Raw genomic sequence first — 13,836 nt, 5'->3', positions numbered from 1 at the left:
ATGACAGGGCTCCACATGGAAGGAGTGCCGTGTCGCCAGGAACACCGAGAAGAGGGTCCTACCCCAGTCTTGGGGGTGGGGGCGGTCAGGGAGCACTTTTCTAAAAAGGCGTTATTTAAGCCAGTGCATCTCAAATTCAGCTCTGCACTGGAATCACCTGGAGAGTTTTAAAGAAATCCGAATGCCCAGGCCACCCCACAGCATCATTAATTCAGGATCTTCGGGGCTGGGACGAGGCATCAGCAGTTATAAAGCGCCCCAGGTGATTCCAATGTGCAGGCGAAATGCAGAACCACTCGTCTGCATTGCCACCTGGAAGGGCAGACCGCCTCCTTCTCTGCTGGACAGGTAAAGGGAACAGGTGAACGAACTTCCCAGCCGATGCTCTCAGCCTTCTGGGATCGGGCTGCACAGTTCTGACCTTGCTACCTTTAGGTATGTTTAAGGACCCTCAGACCCCCCCACGAGCAGTTACAGCTTGCAGCCAGGAGCGGACATTGGAACTTCTCCCCCACCTGCTCCACTTTAAAGGGTTCCTCTAACACCTTTAAATTAGTAACTCCTCTCCTTTTCATCCCATGGTTCTGTCTGCCCTGTTTCCCATGATCACACCAAACCTAAGTCCTACCTTAACACTGAGAAGAGAGAGGAGCCTCTCAGCGTCCCCCCGGTGATGAGGAACTCCAGTGCTGCGTGGAGGAGCAGAGAAAGGGTCTCTGCTGTCACAGGCAAGTCACAGAACTTACAAAAGAGTTCACATATTTTTTAGAAGATGCAGGTTTGGGTCTTAGATTTCACTAGGGATTTCCCATAATCTTAATAATAATCTTAATACCTATAAAAGTTGCTGGGGCAGTGCGCGAATGCATGGGTAGATGGCAATAATAATACACACGTGTGTGATATTTTAGATACAGGCGAATCTACTAAGAAGGTATGAGGCCTTCTGGCTTTTTGTTTTTGTTTTTTGTTAGGGGCGAGGCAATATAATATCCAAAGCATACAACACAGAGTACTGCCCGTAAGTCTTTTCTTTTTTTTTAAAGAAAAAAAGCCTAAACATAGTTCTGTAGCATTTATTTTGCTACCCAAACTATTTTTATAACACTGAATTTAGAAAAATATTTTATCCAGTGTTACGCATTGAGAAGAGGTCCTGTGGTAGGTGCTAAGTGCATTTTCCCTACATATGTTTTCAAAGCTTCTCTGGAATGGTTCTGGATCTTGGGGTTAATTCCTTATGTTACTGTGACAAGCAGTGATCTTTCTCTCCTTGGGGAGCCTCCTACTCCCTGAATCCCATTTCTGAGATTAATAACAATTATTACCTCTTGGTTTAAAGACTTCATATGTACTGTCTCAGAAAAGGTAGCAAAGTAAGTATGAGATCATACGAATGCTCACAGTATTTCAGATACTTCATACACTTATGGGGATAGGCTTTTCTACAAAGAAAACGACTAAGAAATGCAAGATCTGGACTGGCCTTAGCCTCATTTCATATCCCTGGGGGTGGGGGTGGGGAGAGGCAACATTCTTTACCTCTGTATAGAGGGGTGCTTGGAGCCAGGCCCAGCTGGAAACTCGAGTCCTGGAGTTTCCCCGGGTGAGAGCAATCTGGTGGCACTGGTGCGGTGGAAAGATGCCAGTGTGCCTGCCTTCTGGACATGGCAGATGCGAGCGAGAGCAGGTCACATAACAGCAAATGCCACTCCGTGGCACCCACCGCACGGCTGCTCGTGTGCTGGACGCGTGCCAACATGGAATGGCTTAGGGCTGACTGCCCAGGGGGACAGTCCTTCAGGAAAAAGTCCTCCTGGGCCAGAACTGACCTGATTTCGGTGGGGGTGTAAGAAATTCTAATGCACTGGGAGGGCGGTTGTGAAAAAGCAATGCGTGTGTGTGTGTGTGTGTGTGTGTGTGTGTGTGTGTGTGTGTGTTAAGCAATGCATTTGGAAAGGAGGTTTAGCCACTTCCCCTCCATCTGAACAGCTGACACCCGCAGAGATGAGGTGAGTTACTCATGGAAGTAAGGGGAAGGAGCTCTCTAGGGATTGCTCTTTCCCCAGTTCTTCAACTTTGGACCCCCCTGGGCTTCCTTCCTTCTCTGGCAAGGGTGCGCGTCACTCACGGACCTGGTCAAGTCCTCAATGTCCACCAGCATGGCATCTTGCTCTGTGTGCAGCTCGTCTCGGATGAGCAGCAGCTGGACCAACTCTTCGTTCAAGCCTGGAGCAAAGACAAGGGGCCATTTAAAAACGGATAAAACTGCGTCTCAGTGACAGCGTGCCGCTATATGGACGATTATACAAGTTACTTTGGCTAAGATTTAGAATTCCTCCACTAGCCCTTCACAAGCCCAGGAGAAGTCCTCAGTGTGAGAACATGACTAGTTTGCATAATTACAGAAGTGTTGTTAGAAAGGAGTACACGAGGAAGGGTTTCCAATGACATTCACATTAAAGTGGGAAAAGAAATCGTTAGCTGTTAGGAAACAGCTTGCTAGAAAAAGCAGTATTTCGTTTTGCAGAAATGTGAGCAAAAACGTCTGGGGCATGTTAAGTTGTCCACTTTCCGTCTCGAGGATGCTCCCACCCCGACAGCTGGAGGACAGCTGGAGGACAGCTGGAGGACAGGTGGAGGGAGCTGCCACACCTGAAATCCATCAGGCACCAGCTGGAGGAGGGGCCCCCTAGGGCCTGCAGAAGCGGCAGCCCAGTGCGGGCTGTTCTCAGGAGGATCGAAGTCCTATCTCGACACGCGAGAGCCTGGTGTGTAAGACCTCGCAATCTCTGCATGAGTACCACGGAAGAGATCCCGAAGGGTTTATGCTGGGAATCAAACACATTTAGATCGAAACATTTCTAATCCTCCTGAAATCAGTGCACTGGGTGAATCTGGCTCCTGCTCCTGAAAAACAGGAACAAGCAAGGGGCTCTCTTATTTTTAACCCTTAGATCGAAGTTTCTAGGTCCAGACATACGGACACATGCGCCATAGCATTCATGTTAGCAGCAAGAGCTCTGGGCCCAGAAACAGAAGAAAGGAAGGAGGTGTTCAGCTAGGTCCTCCTTAGAAATGCTTTCAGAGATCCTGACTTCAAATGGTACATTGATCTGCCTTAGGTCAGACTAGTTTCTAACTTAAAAAAGGGAGGAAAAAAAATCATACGAACAGATCTAAATTCATCTACTATTGAAAATGGCGAGATGATAATTTTAGTATTTAGAAGTCTAAGGAAGATGTTTCTGTGGCAAACTATCAGAACGCCTTTTAGGTCCTTGAAAGAATTACAGTCCTAGTAATTTACTCTCAACTAAAATTAAAATGTAGTAGAATTTTTAAAAAACCTGTGAATCTATAGTTTCTTAATTAGAATGTTCAACCCTTTCTCTTGACTTTAAAACAACACTAAACATATTAACCCTGAGTGTGTCCAATTCTATTTTTTTTCAGTATGTTCTTAGGGTAGATTAAAAAAATTTTTTTTTAAATTCCAGTAGAGTTGGTTTTTATACTAGCACTCAGTAGAGGGCCCACATAGTGCATGGAAATATTTTTCCCATATGAAGTTTTTCACTTTTTACTCTGGAAATTTTCAAACTGATACAAAAGTAAAGAGGCTGATTTAATGAATCCCCATGCCCCATGCATCCAACCAGCTTCAAAAACGATCAGCTCATGGCCAATCTTGACGCATCTCTCTCTCCTTCTCCTACCAGATTATTTTAAAGCAAATTTCAGACATCGTATCATTTCATCTGTAAATGTTTCAGTATATATCTTTAAAGACAAGGCTCTTTTTTTTTAAGTTAACATAACCACAATACCTTCATCATACCTAAACAAACAAATAAATCCTTTTTTTTTTTTTTTTTTAAGAGAGAACGTGCAAGTTGTGGGGAGTGGGGAGTCACAGAGGGAGAGGGAAAGAGAGAATCTCAAGCCAACTCCATGCATGGAGCCTGACGCTGGGCTCGATCTCACAACCCTGAGATCATGACCTGAGCTGAAACCAAGAGTCAGATGATTAACTGACTGAGCCACTCAGGTGCCCCATAAATAAATCTTTCATGAAACATTCAGTCCATGTACAGATTCCTTGGTTGGCTCGTAAGTGCTTTTCTATCATTACTTTGTGTGAATGCATCTGGTTGGCATGTGTCTTAGGTGCTCTGTAATCTCTAAGTCCACAGGATTTTACAGAATCATATGTTCCAGAGCTTGGAGGGCACAGGGGTTCAGCTGGACTGACCACACTGCCCAAGGGAGCATATTCCATGTTCTCTCTCTCATCTAGCCGAACAACTGGCTGCCCTTCTCTGCACAACCAGCCACCTCAAGTGAGCGCCACTCAGCTGCCACCTGCTCAGCACGTTTCTGTTAGAGGCTCTTCTTTATTCTGGGGAGAAAAGGCCCATAATTTGTCATCCTGTAATTGTCACGTATCTGTCATACATATTTTCCCCGCCTGGAGTTCCACAAAATAAGTGGGATCTGATTTGACGACCTAAAATGAATAGATATACAAGTAAAGTTGAGGGTATAATTGCATAATTAATGACACGTAACTACCAAATTGTAGTCTAAAAACAGATGTCGTGAGCCAAATACACACCAGGCATTGTGCTAGGCGCTGGGGGTTTGAGATGAATAAAAAGGACCTATCACCTCTGTGAACCTTGAATAATTCTCGATCTTTCTGAACATTTTACAGTAAAAAAACAAAAACAGAGCCTTGTGATTTTCTTCCTTCTCTCGCAGCACGCAGGAGGAACCCAAGGACACGGACAAAGGAAGTGAATCAAGGAGGCAGTACTATCCCACGACACTTCACATTCGACACCCACTTGAGCGCCCTGTGCACTTACTTTCTATCTGGGAATGGAGATCATTGACTATGACTTGTAGCTGCCCTAGAGTCATGTCCCGCAGGTCGGTGGGCTTTAAACTTCTTTTCATCAGGCATTCGCTTATATGAGGCATGTGTGGCAGCTGAAGATACAGAGGGAAGAAACGGAGGTGTGACCCGAGCAGCCAGGGCACTGAGCACAAGACCCACCTTTCTCCCGACAGACCCGCTCTCACCCACTTCCGTTCAGGGTCTGTGCTGCAGAGCCTTCCCGGTCTGCCCTTCCCAGTGCGAGCTCCCTGCCCCCCAGCCTCCCACACCATGTTGTCCAAAACCCTACTGGCATCAAAATGCTACATTAATCAAATCCAAAGCTCTCAGACTGGTCTTGAACACAGGCTGTGACAATGGTGAGTCAATGATCACGTCCACAAATGAATGACCAGGGAGCTCCAGGAATACCAATGACATGGATAAAATTAATAATATCCGCCCTTTATTAGTTTGTACCATGCTACCAGCACTGTGCTGTGTGCTTTGCATGCTTTGTTCACTGAATTCTCACAATCATGCTTTCACACGGGTGTTACTATTCCCATTTTGTAGATGACAAAACTGAGACCTCAGTAACTTGCCCAGAGCCCCACAGCAAGTTAACGGCAGAGGTGAACTTCAAAGCCCAGGACCTTATCCACTATGCCGTACTGTCTTCACTGAAAGGTGGGAACGAGCGCTAAGGCAACAGTGAGTTTGCCATAACCAGTAGGCTCTAAACTGATGTTGCTTTAATGACATTAAGATATTCCCCTGACAGCTAATTATGCCTCTAAGAAATACAGTACATATGAATCAAGAACAGAGTTCATTTTCGTGTAATCTGTTGCTTATGTGTCTGAGTGATGCAGTAGGAAGGAAAAAGAAACGAACTTAAATATTTCTCAATGACAGTACTTTTTATAAATTGCCTCGTAGAAACCCAAGTTTGCATAACTCTGGGAAAGAACTGGGACCGCGTCAACCATTTGCAGCCACCAAACACTCGCTGGCTTTTCAGTGTCTGCTGCTTACGAGATCAGCGACGGGAGACTTTTTCCTGTTCTGTTTTTCCACTTCTACTTGCATTTTGGCCATTGGTTTGGCCATGGCGAGGGCCATTTTGGCTTCAGCTTGCAATTTCTTTTGCCTTGTGAGGAAATCCATGTCATCCAAGGATTCGGATTCCTCTTCAGTAGTGTCTCTATCAGAATAGGAAGAACTCTGTTTGCTCTGTGAAGGGAAAAAGAGCAGCCCTGAGCTTTCTGTGTCAGGCGCCATCTTTGGAGATGGGCTAGAGCAGTCCCCGGGCCCTCCCAGAGTGGCTGAGAGAGTCCCCTCCATCAACGCGACTCGCCACTTGATTTGGTCTGTATGAATCTCAAATAACATCAAAGCAGATGGTTTATTTCTTCAGTGCCAAGAACAGACCCTGATTTTAGCAGAGTCACATAATAATAGGGAGAATCTACTTATGACAAACTTGAGACATTCCTTTGATTTTTGGTTTTAAACTTTCCTAAAGTGATCAGACACAGCAAAATATTTAACCCAGAGCTAAGGCAGCATGTTGTTCTCTGGAGTGGACAGGATCTCTGGTATCCAATGAAGTTCTGACATTGCCCTACACTCAGGGACCAACACGGTTTCCTGTTGGTTGGTCTTGGGAAAGAAAGGTGATACAGACTTCACAGAGAGTAAAGGATTCCAGCAATTAGCTCCCAGGATCATTAAGCCATCCTTTGTACTGTGTGTGCAAGGAATGAGTAAGGAATGTTTTACACACGTTATCTTGCTGGTTTCTCTGAACAACGTCTCTGGGTGCTAGCCGCCCCCCCCCCCCCCGTCCTCACCCGGATCCCCGCCCCTGCCTTTTAAAACGTGTCCCACTGCTGGTCTGCACTTCATATTTCTAAGCCCAGTGGAGAAGGGCTGGTATCCAGCATGATTTTCTGGGGGCATATGTGATTTCTCTCATGGTTTATTACGAAAGTAGTTGCTAACTTTAACAGGGCTCGTGTCTCCTTGCTGTATCATAGCTTTGATTCTTCATTGTCAAATTATTGGCACATGCTATGTCAAGAAATGGCAAGAGACATTTTTTTCATCTCTGCCATGTTTTTTTCCTGACTAACAACAAAAAAAGAAGCTAAGTGACCAGGAAAGCACACACACAGAGCTTTGGTGGCTTTGGACTCACCATGGGAGACAAGGGGGTGTCCAAGCTGGTTTCAGTCTTACTGTCATCAGCGTCACTGTCCTTGTCACTGCCGCTGTCGTTGACGAAGCATATCTGCAGGTTCATCCCACTCTGCAGCCTGCGCAGAAGCACACAGGACACCGGTTCTGCTCAGCCATTGGTTACCGTGGGCGCGTTACAACTGCCTGGCTTTGTTAACGGAAAGCAGTTTGAGGCGTTCCTCGCATGGAGAAGTGAGTGACCGATGTCACTCCCAACTTACAAATGATAACTTTTACTAAAGGACAATGATGATAACTTAGTTCATAAGTTGACAAATGATAAAACGATAACTTTTGTGAATATTATTTTTTTCACACCGATTTCACCTTAAGTGAAAGATAATTTAAGGCCACAATACCAAACACATGGCTGGTGCAGAATAAACCGTGTGGGGTCACTGAGTTTACATTCCTGTTGATAGAGGTGAATGGGGTCCTCAGCCTGCTGTCACCTAGTGCCCTGTCCCACGGGGACAATTCAAAGAAGCTCGTCAGAGCCAGCCTCCCAGGGCCACAGCCCTCTGAAGAAAGACTCCTTTTTTTCTCCCCAAATAGACAGAACAGTGTTGTCTGAAGGAAAACTATGCTTTCAGCAAGTTGCCAAAAGCCAACCAAGGGAGCTCATTTATGTCATTAAAAAAAAAAATACGCCACAGGTTCACCCTAGAGAAACTGAAGGAAACCCCGGACCCAGTCGGAAAGGCACAACCTTGCAACACAGCAGACGGCCTGCAGCACGAAGAGCCTCAGAGGTGGAGGCTCCTCGGAGCTCATTATGTTGGTGGTGAGTCCTGGAGCTCCACGGGCGATGGTGCTGGAGAGGGGCCAGGGGGTCACCCGGCTGTGTGCCTGCTCCACGCGACGGTGGACCACGGATACAACTCTCGGGCCTAACCTTTTTTTTGAAATGGAACACATTTCAATACTGTTTGGCTACAAAGAGTTTTAAAGAAGTAATTTTTCAAGCATCCCTCGTCGTCCCAGTCTGTGTGTCAGCTTAGAAGAAAAGGCAAAGGCCGCTCCCCAGCAGCAAGGGAGCAGAAGGGGACGAGTGGAAGCCAGGTTTAGGAAGCCAACACCGAATTGCTCTGGCATTATTACCGTCACAGGGAGAGACGAAAAGAGCAACTCGTCTGATAGTTGACATTAGTATCCTTCTTTATTCCAATGGGTAGGGACGCTTTGTATAAATTGCTCAGATGACGCACATGCAGTGATTCTTTGACAACCATAGGGCATCCGGAAGAAGACAACCCACCGATTTAACACAGGCACCGTCACTGTTACGTGTATGTACTGCCACCTATTGGTAACTTCTGGAATTACTGAAAATCCACTAAGGAGAGGTAGCCTTCCCCCCAGCAGGCCGCTCCCTTCTGCGCCCAGGCAGCCTTCCTGTTCAGACGAGGAGCCAAGCCCTCAGCAGGCACGGAAGGCACAGGCTCTGCCGTGAACAGCTCAGGGTGCTTGGAGTCCGTCGGGCTTAGGTTCTGAATCCTCACTTCTTCCTCTGGGCCCATTACTTAACCTCTATGAACCTCAGTTTCCTTATCAGGAAAATGGGGTGAATAATTCTGTGTTTTGTAGGAAGGATGAAAATATTTCGGAGCTAGGCACAGGGCAGGTGCTCTGTACGTACTCACAGCCCTTCTCTACCTTCTGAAAGCCCAGACACAGGAATACAGAATTTTAAAGGTGGTGTGACTTTGTAAAGGAACCTCTCAAGCCACTTACTTGAATACATCGCCTGGCCTTGAGTACCTCTGACAGAGTGTCCTCGAGCTGTCTTAAACTCTTAGGCAGCTTGGACTTCTACTGAGCTAGAATTTATCTCCTTTTAATTTTCTTCCATTGCAATTGTTTTTTTCCTGGAGAAATCTAATATGTTCAGGTTACCCTTTGATCCCACATAAATTAAGTTTTAAAACTAATTATCTGTAGTTTGTCAACCACCCCCTCCAATCAACCCATTTTTAATGTAAAACTCAAGATATATGGATTAGGAAATAGTGGGAAGTAAAACTGCAAATTTAAAAAATCACATTAAAAGCATATTTTAAAATTAAAAAGGCATGAAGTTAAACCTAATTTGAATCTAGGAGTATGTAACATTTTCTATTTACTGAACTGCTAAAGTCTTGAAGTGTCTGGCCACTGGATGCACAGGTTACAAAAAAATAATAATAATAACCCACGATACCATTAGAAAATAAGGTTAAAACACCCAGGGATATATATTTTCATTCTGAAGAAAGTCTGATCATAAGTTTTGTCATTCTGCCCCCAACTGACCTTTGTGCTAAGGATCAACTCAGACCTCAACAACCAAACCATACAGCATTTCTAACTCAGGGAAGGCAAAGAAAAAAAAAAGAAGGGAAAGATTTAGCAGTCAGAATGAAGCGAAAAAAAACACCTCAGGTAGAAATTCAGAAAATCGCCTTAGTACCACATTAGCACCGTGGGAAACTGAGCAGGACTTCTTACTGGGTGAGACTTACAATTCCTTATAGCGGTAATCACCAAGAATGTTACTCTCAGGAAAAGGAAATTATATGACATAACAGCTAATGGTTCAGAGGGGATTTTAGTAAAGACATCTTAAAATGGACTCAGGTTTCAAGAAGGATTTGTTTGCCTTTAGCCTTTAAGCAGGTTTTAAGATGAAGACGGCTTTGGGGAAACTCAGTCACAGATCTCAAGCAGCAGCCTGGCTGGGGGATGAGTGGGGCCACCTGGTGCTCTCGAAGGCCTCTGTGTCACAGGGTCAAGAAATGATAACCCCTGTTCTGAGCCCCTTCCCCGACCCTGGGGAAGCACGGCTGCTCTGAGGCTCACTCCTGCAACCTGGAGTCCCCGGCCTCTGTCCCTCACACTGCAGCACCCCCCCACACCCGCCTCACTTAGAACCAGGCTACGCAGTCTTGCAAAATCCAAGCTGCCAGGGGTCTAATTTGCCTGGATCTCTCAAGCATCATCAGAGGTGAAAACAAAACACGATCCTCATTTTTTAATTAGCGATATAATTTAAGGTATCCAATTCAAGGTTGCTTGATGTTTTGAGTGGCATTTAGCAAATTGTTCACGCAAAAGGCTGCTTGACGTCTGCCTTGCCTGTCGATAGTAAGGCTGAAAGGTCTGTGTCCTGGTTATCCCGGAAACCTCCTTATGGACCACGAAGCAGTGAAAAACCACACTGCAGCCCGGAGTTACTGACAGGGAGCCCTGGGACCTGAACAGAGGGTGTTCTGGATGGAGAACAGTCAGAAATACGAAGACATGAGACTCAATATGTCTACTGGGCATCTCAGTGTGAGTGCAAGTGGCTTTCTTAGCGACAGTGCCTACTGGCCAGCAGCAGGAAGGCATATAGTCGAGAGGACCAACGAGCACCAACGTCTGCTTGGCTTTTAGGGTGACGAAGACCTTGACTTATAAAACGCCTGTGCTGACTTCCAACTACCATTACTGGGGAGATTATGAAAATACACAAAACACCGAGAGGGTGGCAGAGGTGAAAGGTTTTTAACTACTAAGACGACAATAGCTCAAAAACCCAGCCAAGTGATAATATAACCTGGTATAAAGAGAATACTTTTTTTCAAAATACAAGGACAAGACCGGTTTATTCCCTGAGAGAAACAATGTGATTGATGACCCTCAAGTTTGCTGTGGTTCCTACTGGGGCGGTAGCCACTGTGAATCTGGCCTCTGTCCTTGGCCTTGGTTTGAGGTGACTGGGACTGGGCTGTTCCGAGTCCGGTTCTGAACCCCAGAACTACTTCGTGTTTTCTGATTTTAGAAACAGCAGTCTCCCAGCAGCAGCTTAGACCGCCGGTGTCTACACAGAAATGTTTAAAATTCTTTGGTTTTTACCCCCTACACTGTCCCTTAGTTAACTTCTCTTCAACTGTTGCACTGAATTCGAGTTTAAAATGATGCTCGCTTGTATTCCCTGGTTGGCTGTACAACCACGTGCGGGTAACACGCAAGGTAACAGTTAGTTACACAGAGAAGTCAAAGTTCCCCAGACCCATAAGAGCCTGGTGTATAAAAATGATCCCAATTCTTCGCTCCCTGCACCTGCCGCCTCCGTAACCTGACCTCGCAGCTTCTCCCATCAAGAGCTGGGGTCTACTTCCCTACCCCCGGGCTGGCCTCTGACGTCTGGCCAACAGGATGCATAGGAAGTGCCGGTGTTCCAGTGCCAAGTATCCCCCTGAGGAAGCCCTGCCTGGGCCCTCAGGACAAGTCCAGGCTCGCCTGCCGGCAGATGAGGGACTTCACGGCACAGAGCTCCATCAGCAGTTGTCCCCGTGGAAGCCCTGAGCGCTCGACAGAGCTCGGCCAAGGGCAGTAAAGGCGCCTCCAACCCGCAGCTGACGCACACCCGAGTAAGCCCCCTGGAGCCCAGCTCTGATCAGTAGAGCTGCTCGGCCGGCCTACAGGCCCCTAAGCAGAAATCAAGGTTACTGAATGCCACGGATACGGGCGTTTTTTGGAATATGTATCATCGCTATGGCAAAAGACAGCTGGTACGCGAAGGTCACGAAGAAGGGACGGCAGGCTGAACTTGTTTCTCGAATCCAGGGCTCTCCCCCCACACTCCATGTAATCTCAGGTCTGGATTTATCAGATCTTGCCTGTGTGTCTGATAATATAATCTTAGTGGGTTTACACCTCCTGCAGTTGCTTATAATTCTAAGGCAATTGTTCGGTTTTCCTCCAGAAGCAGAGCGAGAAGGAACCACGCATATGCTTAGGGATTTCAAACACGCCTTGCTCATTTTCTCTCCACAGTCAGAGTGGCTGGGAGAGCCACCGGCCCCGCGCTGTCATTTGATGCTCAATATCCCCACCTCGTTTGTGACTGGGCCATTAAGATATGTTATTTCCATGTATTTTAATGGATCTTTGATGCATTATTCAAAGACTTTATACATGATAAATAATCACCCGTATTTTTACAATATATCTTTTTTTGTTTCATGAAACTTTCAAAGGAGAAGGAATATAAAATGTGGGTTGTAATTACCCAACGGTAGGTGTAAACACATTTCATTTTTCTAAGGATTTGTCAATGAAGAAAGAAAGAAAGCAGGAACCATTGAGGTTTTGGTGAGCTCCAGGCGTCCTGAATGTGCGATGGTGTCTCTGCAGGGTGTGCTGAGGGGGCTTAAAATGGGCTGCCGCTCCTCCCTGATCAAAGACATTGCCCATCCCCAAACCCTGACCGCTTCCTCTTCTGCTACCCGCCATTTGTTATTGTGAAAATACTATTCTAAAATGATATTTCTTATTCTACTCGAGTGGGACTATGTTAATTCCTTGCTAAACGGTGTGTAATGCATGGGATGCTCATTTACTGGACTTTCAGGGAGACTGGTATTTACGTAACTGTGTGAATACTGCTGGCCCAGCACATATCATCACACACACAGAAGTATATAAATGATTTTTATACTACAGAAGGGATGTTTAACTGTTCACTCACTCACTCATTCATTCGAGGACCAGGGAACACCGTCTCGGCGAACTCCACGGTGCCAACAGGCTGGTGCTGAGTAGCTGCTGTCCGTTTTGGCCAGGGCATACAGTTTCTAGTTTGCTACAGTCCCCACTACTCCTTATTGCCTTGTATCTGGGCTTCTCCACTCATTTATGTTTCTCGCTGACCCCTGAGGGCATTTACAGTTCATGACCCCTCTGTTAAGTGCATGCATAGTTAGTAGTTGAACCACGAACAGAAATCAGGTCTTCCGACAGGTGCCCAGTGCTTAATCATTAAATCATAACATACAAATAGAAATGTGGAATACGCAGAGCATCGGAAGAGAACTCGAGTAACACAAAGTAGATACTCCCTATCTTAGATATGAGGAAAGAATACCTTTATGACCTGGACGTCCATCAGTAAATAAGGTGTTAAGCAAGAAGAGTCACTGCAGACGATGGGGCTGCCGAAGAAAGGTGGTCTTGGGGAATCAGAGTCGGGGAGAGGGGGGATAAAGGCAGGAGAGATGGGAAAGCCCACCATCTGGCAGGCACGTGCCCAGAGAAGTTCACGGTAGCTTCAAATTCCAAGCCGCAGAGAGGACTGGGGACAAGAGGGGACACCATGTCTCTTTATGTCCCATCCTGACCCCACATCTTACAGGACTCAGGCATTTGGCTTCCTCTGTGAAAGCTGAGGAGGGCAGCTCCAAAGGTGGCTGGGGTGTGAGTGGCCCTCTCTAGGTTTTTTTCTCTAATCCTGCACATAATCTCTCTTTCCGCTTCCTTTTCTAAGGCTGCTTCTGGACCTTCCATCTGTACATGTTCACATGATGGCTGGAGGACGTCCAACACCACGCGGCCACAGAATCTTCTCACCGTGTAAGAAACCGATAGAAAAAGGGGAAGTGGCACTCACCAGCTTTTCTTCGGTGAAGCATCACAGCCCCTGTAACCTCACCCGAGTCTCCCAAGAGCTATAAATACTTGCATTCCCCAGACAGCTGTTGGTTCTCATTTCGTATCAGTGTCTAGTTTCTTCAGTAATGACCACTTACATGTAATTAAATTTGGAATTATAGGATTTTAATGTTAAAAAAAAAAGCATTTCGCCCGAAATATTTTCTACCATGCACTGAAGACCAGAATGAGGCTTCTTTAGATACTGGAGTAACAATGGAATACAAACAGTCATCTCTCTTAGGTGCAAATGTAGT

The 13,836-nt window shown here is 46.1% G+C and overlaps 1 protein-coding gene and 1 long non-coding RNA gene across 8 annotated transcripts in view; one reads left to right on the top strand and one right to left on the bottom strand.

The window, feature by feature from the left end:
* The window catches only part of LOC148108433 (uncharacterized), a 96,026-nt gene extending 91,153 nt beyond the window's left edge, over positions 1 to 4,873 (top strand). Inside the window, exon 3 of the long non-coding RNA XR_015727923.1 lies at positions 4,765 to 4,873. This is a non-coding gene — a long non-coding RNA (uncharacterized LOC148108433). The remainder of the gene's footprint in view (positions 1 to 4,764) is intronic.
* SCHIP1 (schwannomin interacting protein 1) overlaps positions 1 to 13,836 on the bottom strand; it is a 144,063-nt gene that overhangs the window by 2,489 nt on the left and 127,738 nt on the right. For all 7 annotated transcript variants that reach the window (XM_087870315.1, XM_087870316.1, XM_087870314.1 and 4 more), the window contains 4 exons: positions 7,086 to 7,203; positions 5,921 to 6,118; positions 4,872 to 4,995; positions 2,136 to 2,229 (listed from right to left, as the gene is read on the bottom strand). In XM_087870315.1, the coding sequence (XP_087726441.1) occupies positions 2,136 to 2,229; positions 4,872 to 4,995; positions 5,921 to 6,118; positions 7,086 to 7,203 (534 nt within the window). The remainder of the gene's footprint in view (positions 1 to 2,135; positions 2,230 to 4,871; positions 4,996 to 5,920; positions 6,119 to 7,085; positions 7,204 to 13,836) is intronic.

Source organism: Ursus americanus, chromosome 20, assembly GCF_024610735.1.
Source record: "Ursus americanus isolate L20-20 chromosome 20, mUrsAme1.1.p, whole genome shotgun sequence".
Taxonomy (NCBI): Eukaryota; Metazoa; Chordata; class Mammalia; order Carnivora; family Ursidae; genus Ursus; species Ursus americanus.
Note: the sequence above shows the minus strand (reverse complement) of the source record. Positions and strands in the feature narration are given on the sequence as shown.